General features: G+C 49.5%; 1 protein-coding gene across 2 annotated transcripts in view; it reads right to left on the reverse strand.

The window, feature by feature from the left end:
* Positions 1–892: 892 nt before the first annotated feature.
* Positions 893–23,304, reverse strand: part of SYN2 (synapsin II) — a 148,643-nt gene continuing 126,231 nt past the window's right edge. The window contains exons 8-13 of one of the 2 annotated variants that reach the window (XM_032649097.1): positions 23,135–23,209; positions 22,603–22,705; positions 21,285–21,434; positions 8,399–8,459; positions 4,557–4,788; positions 893–2,011 (exon numbers count right to left, since the gene is read on the reverse strand). In XM_032649097.1, coding sequence (XP_032504988.1) covers positions 1,876–2,011; positions 4,557–4,788; positions 8,399–8,459; positions 21,285–21,434; positions 22,603–22,705; positions 23,135–23,209 — 757 coding nt within the window. In that variant the 3' untranslated portion in view covers positions 893–1,875. The remainder of the gene's footprint in view (positions 2,012–4,556; positions 4,789–8,398; positions 8,460–21,284; positions 21,435–22,602; positions 22,706–23,134; positions 23,210–23,304) is intronic. The other variant, XM_032649098.1, reaches the window with a different exon arrangement.

Genomic DNA, 23,304 nt, shown 5'->3' on the forward strand with positions numbered 1-23,304 from the left:
CTTAGGATCGTGCCTGGAACTTAGTATGCACTATGGAAATATTAGTAAATATTTCCTTGAATCCATCACAATGTTTATGCTCATGTTAAATGCTCAATAAATGCTTTTAGATGAAATGAATTCATCTTATTAAAACATACTTGGAACTGGGGGATAGAAGTGACTACAAGTGGTAGACTCTTGGTTGGAAATGGAAGGAACCATAAAGATCAATTCCCTTGAGCACAGGTATTACCTGCCTGCCCCACTTTTGTTTTGTTAGTTGTTTGTTCCCTAGTTATGTGCACTGTGGTGGGATAAGGGCTGCCCCCACCAGATGTCACTCAATGGAGGTTCTACTTGCTGTTTTTTAAGCGTAGGAAGAAGGCACAAGTCTACATCCTCAAACCCTGGAAGCATGGGCTGAGTTAGAAAGGAGACCCTGGCACCAGAGAACTTCATTCTCTGACTTCTCAGCACCTACTACTTGTGAGGCGTTAGCAAGACAGCGGCATTAGGATGGGTGTTATTTTGTCGAGTTGTTAGTAGGATGGGGACACGTGTAGGAAATTATTTAGATAAGATGTTAATATCAATGCAGATGTGGTATGCATTCTCACAGCGTTTGTGGCTTTTGGGGAACATACTCCTGAGTCCCAAGAGTCACAAAGAAGCCATAGTGAAACCCCTCGAAACCCGCCCTCTATCACAGACTGCTTCAGGATGCTGGGAGATTGGCGGACCCCACTCATGAGAGCAGGCCCATCCTGCCTCATTGGCACCTCCGTGTGGGTTTTAGCTGAGGAGACTGATGGGCCAGACAAGTAGCTCCAACTGGGCCACTACGGAAGCCAAGATGCTATGTTTATTAGAAAGGCTCCACATTCAGTGCAACTGGTAGAACTGCTGAGTTACTGGGGAGGTGTCAGGAAGCGCAGCCTGGGGGGCATCTAAAGGACAGCCGTATTCTCAACCGTTGCAAAGACAGTCACACACACACCAACACAAACAGCTTCACCCTCCTGGGTTTTTCCCTTCCCTATACTCACGCGCACACACACGTGCGTGCCTCACGTACACTCAGTCAAAAGGGGGGCCTAGGGGAGACCTCATGGCTGAATCAAATGCTGGTTAATGCTGCTGCTTTTATTACACCGAAGGTCTTAACATTTATTTGGAGAGGAACACAAAACTTGGCATACTGGCATGCATTCTCTACAGCACAGTTTTGGAGGAGCTCAAGATCACTGCACCCCACACAGGAGAACAACGCCGGAGGTGGCAGGGGGACTGTAGGTTCTTGATCTCTCTGGTCAGCAGACTACAGGTGCTTCACTACCATAGCAATCGAGGAATCTTGTGTGCTGGGCAGGTGTGTTTTCAACAGCTAAACAGGTGTGACAAGGGATCCAGGTGTGGGTGAGTCCCTAACACTTAGAGCCGAGAGTTATTCTGGGATAAGTATATTCTCCCCAAACAGGTAGCACTGACTACAGGGGGGCATGCTTAGTACTGCATCTGAGCTTGGTTAAGCAACCAGGTGTCCTCAGTGAAGGGAATCCTGGTTTCAAAGAAAGAATAAGACATGATGGTGCTATCACAATAAGGCCACTAAAGTCACAGCGAACGAGGATCTCAGAGGAAGCTCTCACGACTACAGGGAAGCAGCTCTATCCTCTCTGACGTCAGGTGCCCCTCGCTGGGTAGGCGCCTGCTCTGAGACCTTCACCTGGTCCTTTCTGAGCTGCAGCACATCACTGAGCGCTAACAGAGCAGAGGAGGGGGCCACACACGTTAAGGTCATGGGACATCACCACCAAGTGTGGCTGACTGTTGTTGGCAAATGTCTTGGATTCCTTTCCCGGTTGGGCTGGGTGCCCCTGTGTGTCTGGAGAGCTAATCTGAAAAGAGGCTGGCAAAGGACTTCCTCAAGCTCCGGATGGTCTCTGCCTTGGCTTCATCCTCATTGGCTGAAGACCGGAAGAAGGAGGACTCAGAGAAGCTGAAGGCATTTGTCAGGGACTGCGACTTGCTTGAAGATAAAAACCAGAGAGAATGTGAGAGGGTGGTGTTCCCAGTGAGGCAGGGAAGGACGGTGACACGAGGATACACGACCGGAACGCCCACTCCCACCCCAGGGAGACTGGGTGGCAGAGGAGAAAGCCAGCATGGGGCATGCTAGCAGGCCCCTGGGAGGTCCCTGTGCTCTTTTCTTTACCTGCAGTGCTGCTCAAACAGGAAAGGATGGAGGCAGCGTGGGAGAGAGGGAGAAGCGGGAAAGAGAGAAGAGAAGGAAGGAGAAGGGAAAGAGGAAGAAGGGGTGGCTCAAGGCTCTTCCTTTCACTTAGTGCTAAAGGGCCCACAGGCTAAATTTCAGGGCCCCAACTTGGCAAGAACTAATCCAGGAATCTCACACCCTTCCCCTTGGATGAAACGTAGCAACCAGGGGCCAGTGGACTCTTGTGCTCTCTTTCCCATCAACTGTCCAGTAGTGGAGCCAGCATCAGAAGACCTGGGTCAAAGTCTTGGTCCCGCCTCTCACTCACTCTTGACCTTAGGAAGCCACGTGCCTCTCTGAGACTCGGTTTCTTGTTTGGTTTCTTAATTGTGTTATGTAGATGTCTGGCAAAATGATTGCTAGGCCTTTTCAGCTCTTTCTTTTTTGCTTTTTTCTCTGATTCCAAAAGAACCTTTTGACTTGGCACGAACTCTAACAACTCCATTTACCATCCTTACAATGGGCGTAATCGCCCTTGCAGCCTTCCTCAGAGGAGCCTAATATGAGGTGTGTGAGTTTCAGGGTGTCCAGGGGCAACAGAGATACACATCAGGCCTACACAAGGTTACTGGGTAGTTTTCTAATGAAAAAACCCAAACTGCACACATTTTAGGGACCAGTTTTTCCCTTGAGACACTAGTGAGTCAGAGAGAAAAACTGTGAAGGCAAGAAGGTGGAGGGGAGGCCAGGCCCAACACTGCAGGAGAGGACACGTGGTCTGGCGTCTCCATGGCCGTCTTCTCTCCTTCTTGACTTCTGCTTGTCTCCTTCCTGCTGGTTCCTGGCTCCAGAACTCCTCTCCCAGTATCTCAGCGCTCCCAGCCCTCCCCTGAACTCGGACACAGCCCCAGAAACTCCCTTCTGCAGGGGCATGAGCCTATCTCTTCTCCCGCAGTGGCTGAACAGGTGCCCTGCCTTTCACTGGGCCTGCCTGGGATGAGCCCCAACATGCTGGCCTCTGGGAGCGGCGACTCCTCGGCATGCACAGGCCGGGGGCACAGGTACAAGCCTCCCGCTTGTCATCAGAGGCTGGCTCGATTCAACAGCTTCAGCCCAAAGGCGGTGACAGCCCACAAATCTGCCCTCAGACTGGGGCCAGAGTTGGCTCAAGAGAAGGTAGGCGAGATTAAAAAGTCAGCTGCAGAAAACGACGGGGTTGAGGGGAAGGTGTGAGGCAGGCGAGACATGAAATGTACCCTCGGCCAGAGCTGCAGAGCAAGGCCCGGGGATGGCCCTCCCATCATACAGGACTGGAAGACCCAACGGAAGTGGTCATCCGGACCACCCGAGCCCTCATCCTGGCTCTGCCGCCAACTAGCAGAAGGGTTTTGACAACATCAGATCTCTCTCAGCAGTGTTTTCTCATCTGTGCAGTGACTAGAGATGATCTCTGAGTGGCTCATCTGAGCCCCAAACTCGACAGCTCCCTGTTCTCCGTCCCTGAGAGTTTCATCTCTTTACTGAGATGCACTCACGGAACGCTTCCGATCCCCCGGGCTGTGGCTGTCTGTGCTGACAGTCGTGACAGAGGTCTGTGGTTGGGGACCTTGAAGAGAGCCGTCTCTGGTTCTGGGGAGGGTGAAGCTGAGCACCCAGGTGCTGTCCCTACCAAATGCAGCTATACTGTTTTCTAGGGGCCCTCAGTTCTGTCCTCTGAAGCAGGATAGTGTGACAGGGGTTTCTAGGGTTACTGTTGGGAATGAGTGAACCCAAGAGGATGGAGTTCCTCAGGGTCTCTATATGGGCCTCTCCTCTGATGACCACACCAGAAACCAACCTCCTTCTGACAAAGCTGAAATGGATTTAACTACTTCCCCCTTTTCCTTCTGGGCAGCCTTGCTGATTGGCACACCCTAAACTGTGAGTCAGAGGCAGAAAAGAGAATTAAAATTTTTTTTTTTTTTTTTAGAAAGAGAAAGACACATATACACACAGAGAAAAGGAATGGAAAAAAGAGTGGGAGGGAGGATTAAAAAAAAAAAAAAACCCAAACCCAAAGCTCATATAAGAATGGGAGAGGGGGTAGTAACTGCTTTATTGCCACTCCCCAGGAAGAAAGGGGAGGGTTTGAGCTTCTAGCTAGACCTTAAGATTTTCACTTCCTTCTTTCTTGCCCTCCCCAATCAACCCAACCATGCCCCCCACAAAAAAACCCACCAAAACCCAAACCCCCGAAAAACCCCACAAAAATATCTTTAGGAGGAGGTCTGATTGAAGGTGCTTCCTAGCAGCTCTGGAGCCCAAGGCCTGAGAGGAGGGGCAGGAAGAGGGAGGGAGGAGCTGCTGAGCCGTCTCTTACTTGAGCTGTGGGTGAGGCTGGGGCTTCTGTGGTGGAGCAGCCGGGGGTGGCTGGACCTCTGCCAGGGAGCTGCCGCTGGAGGGTGCATCTCCGTGGGTGGTGGGGCCGCCCGAGGAGGAAGAAGAGGAGGAGGAGGAAGAAGAGGAAGGTGGCAGCGACGGTCCAGGGGGGAGCCGGCGTGGACGTAGCACCTTGCCTGGGGGTGGCATTCCTTGGGGTTGCCCAGGGCCCCCTAGGTTCAGTACAAGAAAAACTTCATAATTTACCCATATCAGAGGGTTTCCTTACTAGAATCTATGTCCCAAAGGGTGTGGCTATTTAATTACCAAAGGATAAGCTCTATGACAAGAAGCCATCCGAGGCTCTGAAGGGCTCCAGAGCAGGCCCCCGGTTACCCTCAGACGTCGCCGCTACACGCTCCTCCTCACACTCACAGCGGCTCAGTCACAACAGAAGTCGGAGCACGGGGAAGAAGCCATGGGATGAGCGGCCCCCATCAGAGGTGAGATCTCTTACGGAAGGCCCCCAGACCACAGGGACCACCCCTCTCCCCCAGAGGTTCCTCAGGTACAGGCCAACCTGGCCCACGGTGTACTAGGAGGTCTCAAGTTCCACATTGTTATTTTGGAGTTGGCCTTAGTCTGTCCTGCTCCACGCCTGCACGTCTGATTGCCGTACCCCCAGCAGGGCTTCCTTTCAGCATTAAGTCACGCCCATGACTAGGACCTTTCGTGTCCAGTTGCCTCTTAGTACCATCCTCAGGGGCTCCAGTCCCTCCCAGGTGTATGTGGTGAAATTCTCCAGAAATCCAAGTCCCATTCTCTCCCTGGAGATGTTGTGAGCACCATTTGGCAAAGAAGAGGCCCCCCCCAAAAGGACCGGGATCCCCTTCTCCCAACATGAGACAGAAAACCATGTGGTGACCTGGAGATCTCATTTCTCAGTCTCAATCCCAGAGTCCACGTTCACGTGCCCACTGGAAGGAGCTGGCTTACAGAAACTCAACGACAGCTAAGAGTTGTATTGTAACTTAGTTTTCTAGAAACACCAGGACACCTGTACCCTCTGGAGAGGCAGAACTGTATGTCTATACCACAGTACATCCATGATTGTAAGCCAGTTTCCCCTCTACGCGGCATGGACTCCACTTTATCATCAATGACCAATTAATACCAGGGTGAGTTACACATAAATAAGTAAATGAAGGAAATTTTGCATGTTGAAGAAGTTCTAAGTTCAAATCAGAAAACTAGTGAAGATGGTAGATTAGCAGAGCATTTCATATTAACCAGTTTTTGCCTCTTCCAAGTTTGACATCATTTGTATCAGCATTTTCTTGTAAAGTACTGCAGGTTGATAGCTCAGCCTCTTGTACCGGAAACCTGAGTGCTTTCCCAACTGCACAGAGGTGCTTGGAGAGCCAGAAACTTTACAGCTTAACACTGAAGACAGATATAACTTTTCTTTTATTGCACATTAAGCTGTACAGGAGTCACAAAAGAGAGGTACTTCAGTCACACTTCCAGCATTGGCTGAGGGTCTCCCCGCTGGATTGGTACAAAGAAAGGCGACGACATCAGAAAAGAAATGGGTACAAAACACCTGAACGGCAATCCTATACTGTGACACGGATGCCCCAGGCCACAGAGTTGTCCTCAGCATGCTGCCTGAGGGCACAGGACAGTCAGGGTGTGCTGTCTGCTTGTGTTCGGCCCTGGGAGGGAGCCCTAGTCCCTTTCTCCCTCACCTGATAGACCGTGGCTGACACCACCACCCTGGAGCCTGACTAAATTCAAACGGCAACTTCGTATTTGTGGCTCACAAATGTCACATGAAAAGCACCTGAATGTTCACACTGATCACATGCAAAGAAGCAACACCACCGTCAGCTCACCACTTGGACAAAAATAAATTAAAAAAATAAAATGTATTCCTCCATTCTGGGAAATGTTTCCTTATTCCTTTCTATCATTTCATCAGATTGGGAGGTATTTAAGGACCTGATTCTTATGCAACCCACCTGGAAGTGCTTAACTGCATATATATGTATATATTTACAACAGATCGACTACCATCGGCATCTACATCGTCTAAGGGAGGAATCGTGGACAAGAACATTCACACTCAGTGCATTTCCCTGTAGCTCAGAATTTGCCAGCAATCAAGACAGAAACCAGGGCACGTGCCCCTTGACACAGAAATCATGTTACACACCACCACCACCAGTTATTCCTCAAACCTGGCAATCCAGAAAGGTGACATGTCAGTACAGAAGTGAGAGGGAATGCAAAAGTAGAGCTAGAAGCACTTCTTCTAAAAGGCAAACTGCTGGCGTGAACTCCCACAGCCCATGGTGCTAGAGGACGCCACTTGATGCCCGATCCTGGTCTGGCCAGGACATGGCAAGACGAGGCACCGACCCGAGGCCTGGTCTAGTAACTGCCTCATCCCTGCCCAGGAGCTGCATGTCGGAGGAAAGAGGACAAACGGGTGAGGGCTCTTTAAGAGCCACCGCTGTGGAACCACGGCCCCAAACACACAAGCTAAAATCTGAGACAGTCCCTCTCAGGAAAGATAAAGCTCTTCATTCTCTGGACTCTGGAGGGCTCTTGGAACAGCTGACAGCGAAAGCAGGTGCCCACCTCAGAGCTCTGGAGGCAGTGTACCCACTCGAGGGAAACGGGACAGTTTCGATTCGCTCCCATGTCGTGATGCCTCAGGAGAGGCCAAGAGAAGAATGGTTGAATCCTTCCCAGACTTCTCAGTAGCTCCCTGCCTTCTACGTCCCAAATTGCTAAAGAATTATCTCTGTACACAGTAAGCTTTGGGGAAAACGAAGCAGCCTCAGTTCCACAGAAGCGCACAGATGGCCAATTCAGAAACGGCAAAGTAGAAACAACTTACAGGGACTAAGATGAACACAGGGAAAATACTCACAAGTTCACTTTGATATTGCACATCAGCGGCCCCATTGTTTTTTTTTTTTGTCTAATCTCATAGCTAATTAGTTAATAATAAAACGAAGGGTATACTGGGATGTCAAATACAGAACACGCTCCTGGAAATAGCTTATTCTTTATATTTCACGTCATCACTGAAAACACAAGAGCTCTACAGGCACGGCCAGCTTATTCACATAAACTCAAATGCACCAAACTTTAGCAAATGGAGAAAAAGATGGATGCCTTCAGATTCAACGGATGAAGCTACGGAAATAAGACCTTGAAAATCTCTTAAACTTCTATCTATTTACCCTAGTCATGCAGAAAGGAAGCAAAAAGCACAGTTCATTGAAGATCCCAAGCACACTCACGGAGGTAAGCAGGGGGTGGGGGGCAGTTTATCTGAGTCTGGGGGGAGAAGGAGGGGAGTTGGGTTTCATTTTTGTGGTCTTTGTTTCTCCCCTGTCCACCCCCCCACCCAGTCCTATTTCACCCCACATTATGTAATTAAAATATACTATCAAACCACCCAGAAGCTAGTCACACTGAACTTGGGAGAGGCACAATTCTTTCGTACACTGTTGACAAACAGCCCTGGAATCACAAGGTATACAGAGAAACATAAGTGAGCATTACAAGCACGAACAGGAACAGGTAAACAACCAGACAGAGGCACTGACACTGCATAGGAAAAACACAGTCCAGTCAGCCTTGAAAAAACGCAGAAATGGCACCAATGGGAGGGTCTGTTGCTCCCCTCCCCACTTTCCTTTCTTTCCTTGTTTGTTTTTGGCTTAAAATTTCTGCTTTGAAAACTTAACTACCAATCGCTTTAAGAAGCTTGGACTTGTTTTGGCCCTACTGCAATGCCATTACAGTCGAGAATATACTGTAAACAACCTTGGGGGGCTGGCCGCTGAGGTGGGGTCTTGCTCGAGTCCGGATCCTTAAGTGTTCCACTCTGGAAGACAAAAATGCAAAAGAGATACAAACAAAACTCCAAGCAGATTCCAAAGAGAAACCCTGTGGCTCTGTGGCAAGGCTGCAGAGGGATCCGGTGGGATCCAGCGGGATCTGGCCCAGGGGCTTCTGCTGTTCCGGAAACGCCTCAAAGGGACTCTCAGCCTCTGGGTTATTGCCGGGGCCCAAGTGTACGCAGCCTGGGGCTTAGAACCACTCTGACAGGAGTGTCTGACACCTCCTTACCCTCTTTTCATTTCACTCCCTTGTAGACACTCTTTCTAGAAGCTTTGAGACTTCCAACAGCATCTGGTTTCTTCTCTGGGGGCTGCCCAAGGCCCAGCTCCCCCGGCACTCACAGGCCCAGCTTCCTGAGGAAGGATCAACACCAAACTCCCGAGAGTGGCTGGAGTGCCAGCGGGGGCTGCACCAGGTGGCTAGCCTAGACTTGGCTCACTTCTCCTGTGGAGTTAACTCTGGGTGGGATCAGCTCTGGGGCTGACTCAGGGGTCAGAGCCACTCTTTGGGCTGGGCTGGAACTCCCACAGGGAGGGGCTTGAAGGAGGGGGCAGTCTTTTGTGTCCCAGGACCCTCCTTAACCAGAGGGAAGGAGTAAGATGTTAATGTTTGTAAAAGTGCTCAAGGCCAAGCTGTTTTTCCCTCTCTAACAGCATAATCGCATTTTACCCAACAACATGGCTCTCCTCCCAGGTTTCCTCTCCTCCCAGCTGTGATTCTGATTATGCCCCAACGGGATCAAAGATGCATGTGACTTCAGTTTGTCTAACATTTGTACCTAAGGCAGTGAGCATTTGGAGCTTGAATTTGGCAAGGGGGAAACGCTCCATGAAGCCTGGGGGCTGCCGAGTATGCAGATGGTGATGTCAAAGAGGGAGATTCGGGGGCTTCCCTGGTGGCACAGTGGTTGAGAGTCTGCCTGCCGATGCAGGGGACATGGGTTTGTGCCCCAGTCCAGGAGGATCCCACATGCCATGGAGCGGCTGGGACCGTGAGCCACGGCCGCTGAGCCTGCGCGTCTGGAGCCTGTGCTCCGCGACGGGAGAGGCCACAACACTGAGAGGCCCGCGTACCGCAAAAAAAAAAAAAAAAAAAAAAGGAGGGAGATTAGGAGGCAAGGCTGTGAGAGGCTCAGCCTGTCTTCAGCACACCCCACTTCCTCTTTCACTGCTCCTCTCCCTTGTGACAGGCCCCCCAGCCCTACTCCCACATTAAAACTGTTCCCCATTCCCATGGGCCTCTGATCTGGCCTTCAGGCCCGTTTTCAGCTCCACTACTGGGAGAGCAGAAGCGCTACCTTCTCCAGTATTATGGTCTGTTAATGACAGCACTGCTGTCACAGTTCTACCAACAGGATTTCAGATAGGAGGCAGGGGGCCTTTGAAATGTCCTGGTGCCACTGCATCAGAGGTTGCCCATTCTATCTACAATCCAGACCTCTCACAGATCACAGCAAGAACACCCACACTTCCTTTCCTTTCTTCCAAGGACTTTCATGGGATCCACGAGGTGGGTCTGAACCCCGGCAATGAAACACCCACACCCAATAAGCCAGCTAGGGCCCACACCATCCAGTCAGCAATCAAAACCCATCAGTTTTTCCTTCTTGGCATCTAAGATTCACCATCTCCTCTTGACCAACTCTGGTCAGGCCTGTATCATTTCCTGTTTAGACTACTAGAATAGTCTCTCAAATCTTTAGTCTCTTCTCCAATCGATGTTCTGGATACCTATTATCCTCTTAAACCCCTTCTCTAATTCTATCAGTTTACTGCTCTAAATAATTTATAGCTAACAGTACATAGTGCTGGGTAACATAATGGACAATTTTATGCAGTATTTCCCTTAAACCTCACAACAGCTCTATGAGGTATCAACATCCCTAATTTTTAGATAAGCAAACTGAGGGCCAACTAAGGCAGGTAATTTGCCCAGGGTCATACTGAGGCAACTGGCATGTGAGCCCAGGCAGTCTGACCTTCTCTTCCCATTGCCCACAGGATGACGACCACATTCTTCAGGCTGACACCAGAAACTTGCTTCAGCATGGCTGGACTGGCCCTTCTAGCCTCTCTCCCTCATGTTCTAAACTTAGGCCACTCCAATGTTTATGCTAAATACCCTCCAGAAATCTTTTCTCCTTTTCTACCAATCCAACCCAACATATCCTGGAGGTCTAAGTCAAATTCTACCTCACCCATGAAATCTCTCCTCTGATTGCCCCTTTCAATTCTGATCTCCTGTCTGAAATCCTACAATAGCACTTAATAGACTGTCTTGTTATCCTGAAGACTGGGATGCTGCTGCTAGGGAGGCTGCCAGATCCTTGAGGGCATGGGCTATGAGTCTTCATCTTCTCATGAAATCCTAACAATTACAGTGCCCATTTTTTTCCAAAGAAAAATTGGGATATATAGTCTGATATGGTAACTATTTATTAAAAAGGTAAAAATACTTAAAATTGGGAGTATTTTGGAAAATTTAAGACTATCGCCATTTTACCAATGTCATCAAGCACAGGACTGAGCACATAAGAGGTCCTTAATAAATGCTTATTAGATAAATGACCATGCAACAACAGTGAAGTCCAAAATGGAGCAGAGTAGAAGTCTTTTATGAGAAAAATGTTGTTAAACCATAGATGTTAAACCACACTGTATTTGATATCAACTCTGATTAGCAGCCCTGAAAATGCTCAGGTTAGCGAATTAAACATGAGGCCTGCTCCATATTGCCTGCATATTAGGTGCAGAAGGGAAAGTCAAAACAAGTCTCGAAGCAGCAGAAATTGTTTCCTTTTCTTCTTACATCAAGCCTGAGTAATCCAGTCATGGTAGGGATACTTCAGTCCCAAGAGTTCTTTCCCATTGTGAGCTCTACTTTCTCTTGGCCTGGCTGCCAACAAGAAGAGAAGTCTGCAGGGTGGTGTTTGGTAATGGGCGCACAGGATACCAGGGCTGCCTTTTTACCCAAGCTGGGTGTCAACCCCACCCAACACACACACACACACACACACACACACACACACACACACACTGCTGTTGGGTCTCCAATAGTAAGTCTTTAAGATTGGGCAGCAGAGTGACTGAGGAATTTGGGCTTTGGGGTTAGGAAGACGGTGGGTTAAATCTAAATCTCCCACTTACTAGCTTTGTGACATCGGGCAAGTCATTTTCCCTCCTGCACCTGCCTTTCTTCAAATGGTTTCTATGATATAAAGTGAGGTTACCTATTTATCTACCTACTTACCTACCTACCTATCTATCTATTGAGACATCTATCGAGAGATATCTATAAGTACCTGTTCCTGGCGGGTGCTACAAAAGATACGACAGATGATGGTAATGGTGATGCTGATGGGGCCTTTTCCTCTGAAGCTTTGTTGCTTCTTAGGTCTCACTCTCATAATGGAATACCCCCTCATACAGTCTGTGCAGCCACTAGGGGCACTTGCCAGTCCCCTCCCCCAGGGCCTCACTTTGTACCATTGACAGCTGCCAATGATTCACCTCAGACATTGATCAAGAGCAGCTTAAGATGCTCTCCTCCCAGAGAACTGTTATCTTCAGAGACGGTTATGGAAGACCATAGGGCACAAGGGCAGAAGAAGGGCTGGTGGGCAAAAGCTCCAACAGGTAGACCTTCACTTACAGGAAGAACTTCCTACAGTAAAAACAGTGGAAGAGGCTGTCTTGGGAGATGGGTATGTTCGTGCAGAGGCTAGAGAATTACCTGACAAAGATACAGCAGGGAATATACCTTTACTGAATATGAAATAGATTAGATGAACACTACAGTTTATCTTCCAACTCTGAGAACCTATGAGTCCAGGAGAAAACTTTAAAAATCCCACAGATTAAGCTCTGATGGGGAAACTCACAGCATGAGCTGATAGGGGTAGTCATACCATGAAGCCTGGTCCTGGCTCTCCTCAGCCTCAGAAATATACAAACAAGACACCCAAGGATGAACTGAGCCCAAAAGTTCCCTTCCAAAAGCTTCAGCGCAAGAGCTCCCAGAAACCTCCTTTGCACTGGAGCCTGGGAATGTGCCTTGGCCACCCCTGTCTGGCGCCTAGGGAGCTTCTCCTGCCCCCGCCCCCTGGAGCCTGTGGACTGAAGACTTCCCAGGGGTTATGGGAGCCAGAAGAGTCCCCCAGGACTGTCCCTTGCCAGGATGAGACTCTCTGGCCCTGCCTACAAGCCTTCTGTCTGCTGGGGCTGGGGGCCTATTCCCTATGGGGTTTGGCTACCATGGAATCTGTCTCCAGTCACCAAGAGCCGCCTGGGATGCCGCATTCCACAGAAGTCTGGCCACTCTGGCGTCACTGCCAAAGTCTGGCCTGTAGCCAGCCCACAGCAGGAACTCAGGGCCAGATTGAGCTGCAGCATTTCCCTCAGGAAGCCGAGTTGACTCAAACAGGTAAGAATGTGAGGTCCAATGCTTGTGCCCAGCTGCACACAAAAAAGGAGAATAAATGGCCTTAGAGCAGCATAAGGAAAACCCCCAAACAACCCTGGGCTTAGAGAAAGATGACAGGCTCAGAGGGTGTCAGCTTGTAATGCTGCTGCCAAAACTGTGATGCAGCTGGAGGCGCATCGGTGTCCCAGCGAGGGGAGGTCACAGGTGCACGGCTCTTGGGGCTGATAAGCCTCACAGGAGAGCACTGCAATCATCCGTCTGGGCACCTTTTTTAAGGTGGACACCAGTGGAGTAAAATGGGTACATGGAGCAGACAGGATGGTGAGAGGTGTGAAATGACATCTTTCCTCATGGGACTTTGGGCAAGTTACTTAATCTCTGAGTCTCAGTTTCCCAAATGAGCCAAGTCTAAGGATTAAATGTGGTAAATGGGGAAGCCTCCAGGACTGAACACATCAAAGTTAGTCAAATGTAAATCTGATCAAGGTCAAGGGCTGGTGTGGGTAGTAGTGAGCCTCCTGGCATTAGTGTTTAAGCAGGGCCTGGACGAACTGTCAGAGATGCTGTGGATGGGCTCGTGCAGTCGCAGGCAGGCGACTTCTACAGGCTCTTCTGGCTCTGGGCCTCCATGAAGCCCTGCATACACTTTTCGGGTCTTTAGATGTCTGCGGTAAGAGACGAGCCCTCCTTAGCTGTGGAGTCCTGAGCCCAGCAAGAACGCAGGGAGGTGTCCTGCAGGCACAGGCTTTGAGGGGAGCTGCTGCTGCTCCCCACCCAAGCCGACTGGGCCCGGGTCCCGCTGTGCTGAGGCCACTGGCCTTAGTGACCAGGGAAGCCAGGGAGAGGGGAGTAGGAGAGAGCTGGTGAAGCACGGGTGCCTCCAGATTGGGAGGTTCAGCATGGGGCTGTACGAGGAGGAGGGCGAGGGTTCCCCCCACACAGCACAAGGGCCAGCTCTCTCCATTCTTACCATCTGTATGCTCTGGTGGCGCATCAAAAGGGCCCAGTGCAGGTTACTGCAGAGCATCCTTGGAACTGGGGACCAGAAGATCCAGCTCTCCTGCTTCTAAGCTGTGTGACCTTGGACAAATCATTGGCATTCTCTTTGCTGATATGTAAAACAGAGTCAGAAATACCGGCTCAAACCGTCTCACGTAAAGGTTGTGAGGCTTGACATAATGGCTGTGCTTTGTAAGTCATAAAGTGCCAGGTAAAGTAATGATATGAGCATCATTACTATTATTTGAATACTAATAAATATCAATCCAAAGGCATGACGCTTTAATGGTAGGATTTCATGCATCAGTGGAGAAGATATTGTTGGGTGGGCGGGGTAGGGTGTGGACTCTGGGCTAAGCTATGCCATGCCCTCTGACTTGTACCACTGACTTGTCCCAGCGAGGTCCAGGTCCGTGAAGATGCAGAAAAGTCACTTCAAAAGCAGTAAATGTCAGCTCTTGAGCTGACGGGAAAGGAAATCACGGGTCTGGGCGAGAAACCAAGTCCACGGTTGAGGGTTTGTGGGTTTCTGCCAAAGGCACCTTTAATTTGCCATCCTGTGGCTTTCAGCAGACAAGCTGGGAGAGAGGAGCTCCTATCTGAGGTCCCAGCAGGCTGGAAAGCTGAGGAAGGAAAGACATTGACTCAACTCTTGAGAGCTGCTGGCCTGAGTCCAGCTGCCCCACCATGGAGGAAAGCCTGTGCTTGCTCAGCATATCTGAGACAGGAAATTGAGAAAGGGTCTCAGGGTCTGGCCCCAGGAAAGAGGCCAGGCCAAGCGCCTCGCCGGACACGCCACAGAGCTATTCTGATCAGCTCCCCAGGCCCCACTCCCCCGGTCCAGGACCCCAGGGGGAATGAGGCAGCGGGAAGGAATGTGGTCGGGAGGCTGTAGGTTCAGCCAGAGCAAAGGGGACAGCGTGTTTTCAGGCACCTTGGGACCTTTCTGGGATCACTCCTGCAGTCCCCAGTGCCCAACTGCCTTCTTCTGAAAGGGTATAAAAGGCACCCAAGGATGAGCTCCTCCTCCTTTTGTGAGGGGAATTGCTGCTCCAAGGGCAGAGCTCATCGGATTGGAGCCCTCCCATAATCAGTGATTTCCTAACGACACAAGAAATGTCCTGTGGCGTGGTCCGTGAGACCTATGGGGACCCAGAGGGCCAGGTCACCCGAGGTCAGAATGTCAGCTACAAGTGATTAAACATGTCTCTTAAAAGTTAAGACAGCCCCAAAATAGTCAGTTTCCCTGAATAGTCTGTTAAGGGACCTGGTCACTAGTGACTTTATCTGAACCTGCCTCAAATCTCACATTTTCAGCTTATCCTCACAGGGGAACAAATTCCCTAAAGCAGTCCAGCTGTGGGAAGCAGGAAGGCCTTTCCTTGAAATTTACTTCTTCTAAACTGAATGAAGCCCTCTTAGTCCCGTGTTTGGGATCTGAGTTGTGTTTCCTCCTTAACTGCATGGCCCTTTAGACTCCAGTGAAACCCCTCCTCAATCTTGGTCTCCTTGTACTCAAGAGACTTCATCTTTATGAGCCCTTTGTAGCTTGAAAGACCTGGCTGGAAAGGTTTTTGAGTATCTCTTTAGACCAGAGAGCCAGTGAAAAAGGACTTGCATAATGCCCCGGCAGAGGCCAGAGGTTATCAGGCCTCAGTCCTTCAATTCGGAACACTCATCACTGCCTTTCCCAGGTCGGTGGCTAGCACACGGCCTGGATCACAGCATCTTAGATCTGGAAGGAGATTTTTAAAAGTTGCCTGTTCCAACAGCCCTAGCCCCCAGCCCAGCCTTTCACAATGTGCCTGACAAGTGGCTTGGACATCAGCAGTGACGTGGCAGCCACATACCGCTTTCCCGAGCAGCCATTTCCTCTCTTAGCATCAGAGACTTTACTCACGTCTTCCAGTAGGTTTGCCTTTGGCACCAGTTCTGACCCATGACAGCTGTTGGAGAGCTGAAGATACTGAGTCATGGGCTCCTTGAGACTACTGCTGCTTCACGACAGCCCCTTTAACTTTTACTCATAGAACAGATCTGCCCAATGCCCCAACCTCTAGGTCTCCCTCCTCTGAGCACCGTCCAGTTAGAGTTCGTCCTTGTTATGCTGTGACCCTCAGACTGGAAGCAACATTGGAGGTGTGCTCTGATCAGCTCAAGATTGGGGAGGAGCCTCATCTTCCTCCTGGACACATTATGTGTATTAATGTTTCCAAAGGCTGAATCTTAGAATCACTCCTCATGGGTCTAACCCATAGCCAAATAGAAAGCCCATGGTGTCCGAAATCCCTTCATTAGCAATTCAGCCCTTTGGCTCTGGAAGATTTTACAGGAAAATAAAAAGGGAGCCATGTAATAGGAAATGAAAACAGACTAGCCGCATGAAGAAGAGCCCTAGGACACCACCTCTGCAGGCATGACCTGAAAGCTCTGTCCACCTGCAGTTCTCTCCCTGGTTCCCCCGAGTCTCAGGAGTAGCACCTCTCCAGAGCCCCAGGATGTAAGGCCCAGCTCAGATTCCAGACGGCAGACCCCAGGATCGGTGAGTGTGACAGAGAGGGGAGAGCAGGCCTACAGGGAGGAGGTTCTGTAGGTAAATAGCCTAGAGGCTTTGGCCACCACTGGCCACCAGGTGTCACTGCCACCCTGAGAACAGTATCCCTAAGGCACTCCAGAGTAGAGGGTCCTTTGCCATGGCCAACTCTCAGGGCAGCCCTAAAGCCGGCAGGCCAGCCAGGCTGAGACCAAGCTGTCATCAGCCAGAGAAGGCTTTGCCACTCACCCACTCCCTGCTCTCAGAGACTTAGCGCCTCTTACACCCTCAGAACTGGGCACAGCAGGTGGCCTGGGCCCAGCCCCATAACTTTGCTCTCTGTTTCCTATAATTAACCCACTTTGGTCTAGGCAGTTGGCTGACAACAAGATAAGGGAGGCCCTCTGCTCACCTCCCCTGTCCCTAACCTCCTTTAGGCTCTCTTTTAGAGTCAAAGAAATGAAAGCTTTAATAGGGGAGCTGTAGGCAAGGAGAGAGAAGGAGAAAGAGAGAAAGGTAGACAAATGGCTAGTCATAAGTCTGTCCTGGTCTTGACCTAGAATACTGGGCAAGAAGTAGCATCTAGGGCTTGGGACTCAGGCCAGAAGCTCTCGCAGCCTGAGCTACAGAAGAAAGAGGCCAGCAAGAGGGGCCTGACCCTGAGGAGTGAAACGTGAGTTAGTGGCAGCACCTGAGGGCTCAGCTCGCCATTCAAAGTCCTGGCGGGGACCGAGGTAACAGGCTTTGGTTTACATCTCTTCCATTTGCACTCTACTAAAATTGTTCATAGAATCCCAACACCAACTCCAATATGCGGCTAGGGCTGTTAGGGAACTTGTCCAACAAATACGTATTGCAATGGCAGATCAAGGAAGGGGTAGGTGGGAGTGGTTCATCACTGTTGTTTATATAGAATTGCTGTCACGTGGTGATAATAAAAAGGAGACAGACTGGTTTTGTTATTGTTGTTCGACTTTTCTACCCATGATAGACTGTACCTGGGCAGACCATGCCCCCACCCCTCCTTAGTGTACCCAGGGTACATCCAGTGGCTGCCAGGGGCTGGCTACTCTGCCAGACCTGAGGGACACAGCAGTGAACAAGCCCTACCCTTGAGGCGCCGACATTCTAGTGGAAGAGACAAAGAGACACAGATGAGAATGATCATAGCTGATAGCAAGTGATGTGCAGAAAATTTAAAAAGGGAGGGGTGGTAGCCAGTGACTAGGTGGCAACTTTGGATTGGAGCGTTTAGGAAATATGTTATACAATCATGAAAGAGCCAGCCATGCAAAAATACGGGAAGAGCACTTCAGAGAGAAGACACAGCTAATGCAAAGGCCCTTACAAGCATGGCGAGGGCACAGCAAGCTAGGATGGTATGAGGGCACTGCATTTATCACTGTGGCCCTAAGTCTATTAACTAATTTTAAGCACATACTTTGGGGTAGGCCTGTGCTAGTCAGTGAAAACACAGACAAATAAGGCTTGAAAGTATTTGAGAGACATTTGCTAAATTAATTAAATTATGTATGTAGTAAAGAATTTGGCCTTGCCCAAAGACAGATCTGGCCTTTACTCACACCCCCCTCCCCCCTTGGAAAGTAGCCTCTAAACTCTTGGAATTTCCTGAGTGACAGGAGTGTCTCTGTTATTCAAGGTGGGGGGCCCTCAGCCCACCTGATGGTGCATGATAATGAAGTGACTCATGGTGGACCCCTCAGGCCCCTTGCTATTAGACTGACCTCCAGGGAGGGGAAAGTTGGAGACTGAGTTCAAGGAGGTGATCAATCAAGCAAGCAAGCCTACAAAACGAAACCCCAACAAAAACTCTGAACACTGAAATTCAGGTGAGCTTCCCTGGCCGGCAACACTCCACGTGCCTTATCACATACGGATGCCAAAGGATAATGCATCCTAAGGACAAAAGACTCTGCCTTATGCATCCTTCTTTCACTTATATTTGACCTGTATCCTTTCCAATAACACACCTGTGAGTATAATAGCTTTCAGGAAGTTCTGTGAGTCCTTCCAGAGAATTATTGAACCCGAGGGTGGTTTGGGGAAGTATCTGAACTTCCTGCTGCTGTCAGGAGTGAGGGTAGTCTTGTGGAGGACTTAAGGGCCTTTAGGCTTTGCAGCTGGGCTGACTACAGGTTTCATGTGACCTTAGAATTGAAAGGGATCTAAAGATCATCTAATCCAATTCCATTTTATAGGTGAGGAAACAGGTCTAGAGATGGGAATTGACTTACCCATGGTCATGTAATGTCACGGCAGAGTGAGACTAGCTCCTGAGTGTCTTGACTCCCAGCGTGGTGTGCTTTCCACAGTTTTACAGTTTCTGTTGTAACTTCAAATGTAAGGCTCAGCAGAGAAGAACTTACCCTGAAGCCAGACTAGCTTCGCTACAAGGAAGTTTTGCAGGTGTGCCTATATTTAGGGAAGCTCATTCCCTACCAGGTTTCCTGCCTTGACTCTGACATATTTCTCTTTAAAATATTTAAGCTGAAATATGTAATGTTTACAAAGTAAGGGACTTATATGAAAGAAGAATCAATGCTTTCATTGGGTGAAAACACTTTTTTTGGTAAATTCTTTCTTTGTTATTGAACTTTTATCATTTTCATATAATCTAAATTTTATTGTTAGAAGAGATCTTAGCGATTTTTTTTTTTTTTTTGGTTCAACCCTTCATTATACGCGCAAAGATGCTGGGGCAGAGAAATAGAAAGAAATCTACCAAGCTAACCTGGTGAGTCAGTGGCAAGGACAGGCTGAACTCAGGTCTCCTGACTCAGCATAGCCTTCATTCAAGTCAGGATGATTTCCCTTTAGGAGGCCAAGACAGTGTTGCACACATTTATAAAAGTACTTATGCAACCTTCACAGAATCCCAGAGCAGCCCAGTTTTGTTTATCTTGCCTGGGCAGCATCAGGCTCTCTTACTCTGTCATAAATTCTTTAAGCAGCTACCAGATATTCTCTGTATTTCTCAGTGGGTAAGGGGGGAAGGGGGCTCTTGTCACTTTTCCTCTGGAGCAGGAAAGAACATCAATCTGCCAATCCCATCACTGAGACAGTGTGGACTGAAAGGCAAGACTAGGACTCAAACACCTTGATTCCATCAGATTTACAAAATCATAAAATCTACTGCGGGCCTCATATTATTTTAACCGGGAAAATCTTTTTATCACCTCTAGTTAAGTACAATATTCAAATAATGGGCTTGTATCTCTAACAAGCAACTAAAGTGTGTTCTCCTAATTACCCTACCTAATTATCTAGTGACTACATTCCTGAAGCACAGGAACAGATTCTTGCGCTTGGTCAGAGGCCCCCAGAGCGTGAGCCACCTATAGAAGGTGTGAAACAAACACAAGAGCTAATCTATGGTAACATCCCACCACATGTGGCCACTCTCAACTTGGATACCCAAAGACAGCACAGATGTTTCTATGTTTCTGTGCTATGATTCTGTGATGTTCAAATGATGAGACGATAAATGTGGGCTAATTTGCTTCTATACTAAATAATCCAGACTATTTTATCTTGGCCCTCTCCCCCTCCTTTTCTTCTTTCTTACTGAAAGATTTCAAGAATCCAATTACTTGGCTCCTGATTGCAGTATAATCCCAGCACTGATCTTTAGAAAAGGGAGTGATGATCTCAAAGCCTAAGGCTGTAGGGAACCCACACCCAGAGGCTGCTTACGTAACAACACAGGTAGCCTTTACTGAGCATTTACCATGTGCTGTGCCATGTGTTAGGTTCTTCACTTCATCTGATCCTTGTAACAGCCCTAGAAAATAAGGGCTGTTGTTTAGATCTCTCCTGAGCCACGGATACGGTCCTCGTGCAAGGTCACAAAGCCAGTAAATGGAGGGTCCAGGATTCAAATCTGCATAGTTCCTGCTTCAAAGCCCACATTCTGAATCACTATTCTATTCCACCTCCCTAACTGAAGTAGGATCTCGAAAGCAAGATTGCTGAGAGATTTTCATTATAAGGGATAAAACCTGAGCCCTGGAAAGGGTAGTAACTTCCCCTCAGAGTCACAGAGCTGTTTAGGGGAAGAGCTAGTCTAGGACTCAGTTCTTGGATTCATTGCCCCAAGTTCTTACTACTCTATTATATGGTGGAGAGAAGAGTTTGGCGATACTTTTGAAAAATGAGCTACCTCCTAGATGACTGTCTTTAGCCCACTCTAGTGCCACGGGGCCTGAGGTTTCACAAAAACCTCAGTGTGGATTTCCCACTAGACCTGCAGCTGGAATACTGTCACTGTGAATGTGACGGCCCGGAGTCATACACCACAGTCAACTGGAGAAAGCTGCCTCGTCTCCCTCAGGAAGGAAAGCAGAACTCGAATATGAGTTTTATCTTGTCACTCTCGCTCAGAATGAGGGACCTGACTCTCCCCTCTCTCCGGACCAAGAGATTTCTCAGAATCACCCTTCTTTACAAATGCGGCAGACCTCTCAGGCAGTGAACAGCTAATGAGAGATTTGATTGAGCCCTTCCTCAGATACCTCCCAGTTTAAAAGTCCCAGGGGAAACAGGTTCTGGTTCCCTGGAGTCTTCAAGTTCAGAGGGAAGGGAGCCAGTACTCCATCTCTGCAAAGTTCTAAAGCTGATCCTGCAGCTTGCTAATGAGAAGGTTTCTATAAGGGGTGGTAGAAGATAATCAGGTGTCCAAAGGGGAGGGAAGGGAAAGAGAAGGAGAAGGAAAAGACTACACAGAGCCCATGTAGGCCTCTAGGTATCTGACCTCTGCTCCATCCTAGAGCCACCAGTCCAGAGCAGTGGGCTTGGCAATGGTTCTTGGCTCTCCTCTGTCTCTTCCCTGCTTACCTGTGGCTGCTGAGTGGTTAAGGGTCTCTGAGGAGACAGGATAGGGGTCCTGGACAGCAGCTGGTTCATCTTGCTGATGACCAGTTCGGTGATGAGCTGTCTGTCCTCCACTTGGTGTTCCCCAATCAGCGGCATACTACAGTCCATGACCTGGTGGAGGAAGTGGCCCAGATTAGGAAAGGGCCTGGAAACATCCAAGGCCTGGTACAGTCTTTCAGAATGAGCGGGACTTAAGCCAGCAGAGAGAGGTTGGGGTGAAGTTGGTGCTTTTGTCTTCGGCTAGAAACATGTTCCTTTGCATATATTGGCCTTTATCCCCTTCTCCTGCAAGCCTTTGCCTTGGGCCTCCCCCAGACTTCACCCATGCCAGGGCTCAGTGAGACTTCAGTCTGGTGGCTGAAGGTGGTGGGGAGAAAGAGAGAGCAAGGAGAGAGGATGCCTTCTCTTCTCACCACCAATCCAATTTTTCCTGTACCTCAAGGTCCAGATCAATACTCTCCTCCTTGAGGGAGTGTCTGCTTGCCCAGGACCATAGACTCTATAGTCCAACTCTCTCATTCATGGATAAGAAAACTGAGGCCCACCGAGAGGCGGAAGGTATGACCATCCATAAGTTACATGCCAAGCAGACCATGGAGTAGATGCCAAGCCCACTGTGGGCTCCTGACATGAATCCTCTGCAAATACCACCAATTCTTGGCAAGGAGCCTCTCCTGCTCCTGGGAAGACTGGATGGGAATGTGTGTGAAAGACCATATGGCCACTGACTCTCCCTTTAATACAGGAAAAGAGTCAGCAAAATTGTGCCGGAGGCTCAGGCTGAGTCAAGTGTCTCAAGGCTCAGAGAAGGGCTAAGAAGAATCTCCTGCACCCAGGAGACCTGAGTTCTAGTCCAGGCTGAGACACCGATTCACTATGTAGCCTTGGGCACATGTTCATGGCATTAGGCCTCAGCTGTCTCACTGGCAAAATGAGCAGACTGGACCAAATGATTCCCAAGACCAGCTTCCTGAGACCAAGAATGGCAAAACCACTAAAGTCTTCCCGGAGGAGTGGCAGGCTAGGACCCAGGAACCCGAGTCTGGCATCTCTTACCAATGGTGTGGGTCAGCCTAGCTGGTTAGAAATAAGATCCCCCACTGGCAGGTGTGTTTTTGCTATGCATACCCCCTGGCTGTGTCATCTGGAAACCTTCCCAGGGCTCAGGAGACTCTAACATAAATGCAGTCCGTGCTGCCCATGTAGGTCTCAAGCCGAAAGCCTGGCCTCCAGCCTAGGGGGGTGTCTCTTACTGAGATACTGTGTGGGCCAGACTCACCTCAAAAATATAGTCTTTCCCATCTTTGCCATGCACAGCTTTGACAGCACAGATGTCCAGGCCACCAAACATCTCAGAGCAGGTGTCCACCCACAGCTTGTACCTGGAGGGGAGGGGAAGGTGTCCCGAGGCTGGGGCATTAGTCCCATGCTCTCCTTGCTGTCTCTACCTCTCCCAGCCCCCACCCCATCCCTCCCGCTCTCCACCCCCATCAAATACACTGCCTTGTCTACAGGGCCCTCCTGCTTTGCTTTCCAGATCCTACCTGCCTTCCCAAGCTCAGGGCAGGTCTCACCTACTCCAGGTGGCCTTTCTTGGCCATGCCAGCCCACAGTAACTCCTCCCTTCCTGGACCTTCTATGGCATGTCCAGTCTTTATCTCCACAATTCAGCACATAACCCATTCCTGCCTGATCTTGTTAACTGGGTGCTTGGGCCTTTGTGTTCCATCTGTCTGGCCTGATCAGAGGCTCCCTTTGGGCAGGGCTCATTTCTTACACCTCCTCATCTACGGACGCCTCCCCTTACTTACCTGTCTGACATGGCGATCTGCTCCAGCATTGCAGAGCCAGTGTTTGTCTTCCAGTTCCCTGAGATTGACGTCCTCCTACAACAAGGTCCCGCCAGGACAGGACAGACAGTGAGCTGGGCCAGCAAGAGGAGGGCTCTCCACCACTTTCCCCACCTGCTTTTCCCGCAAAT

The sequence above is a fragment of the Phocoena sinus genome, chromosome 11, assembly GCF_008692025.1.
Source record: "Phocoena sinus isolate mPhoSin1 chromosome 11, mPhoSin1.pri, whole genome shotgun sequence".
NCBI classification, from domain to species: domain Eukaryota; kingdom Metazoa; phylum Chordata; class Mammalia; order Artiodactyla; family Phocoenidae; genus Phocoena; species Phocoena sinus.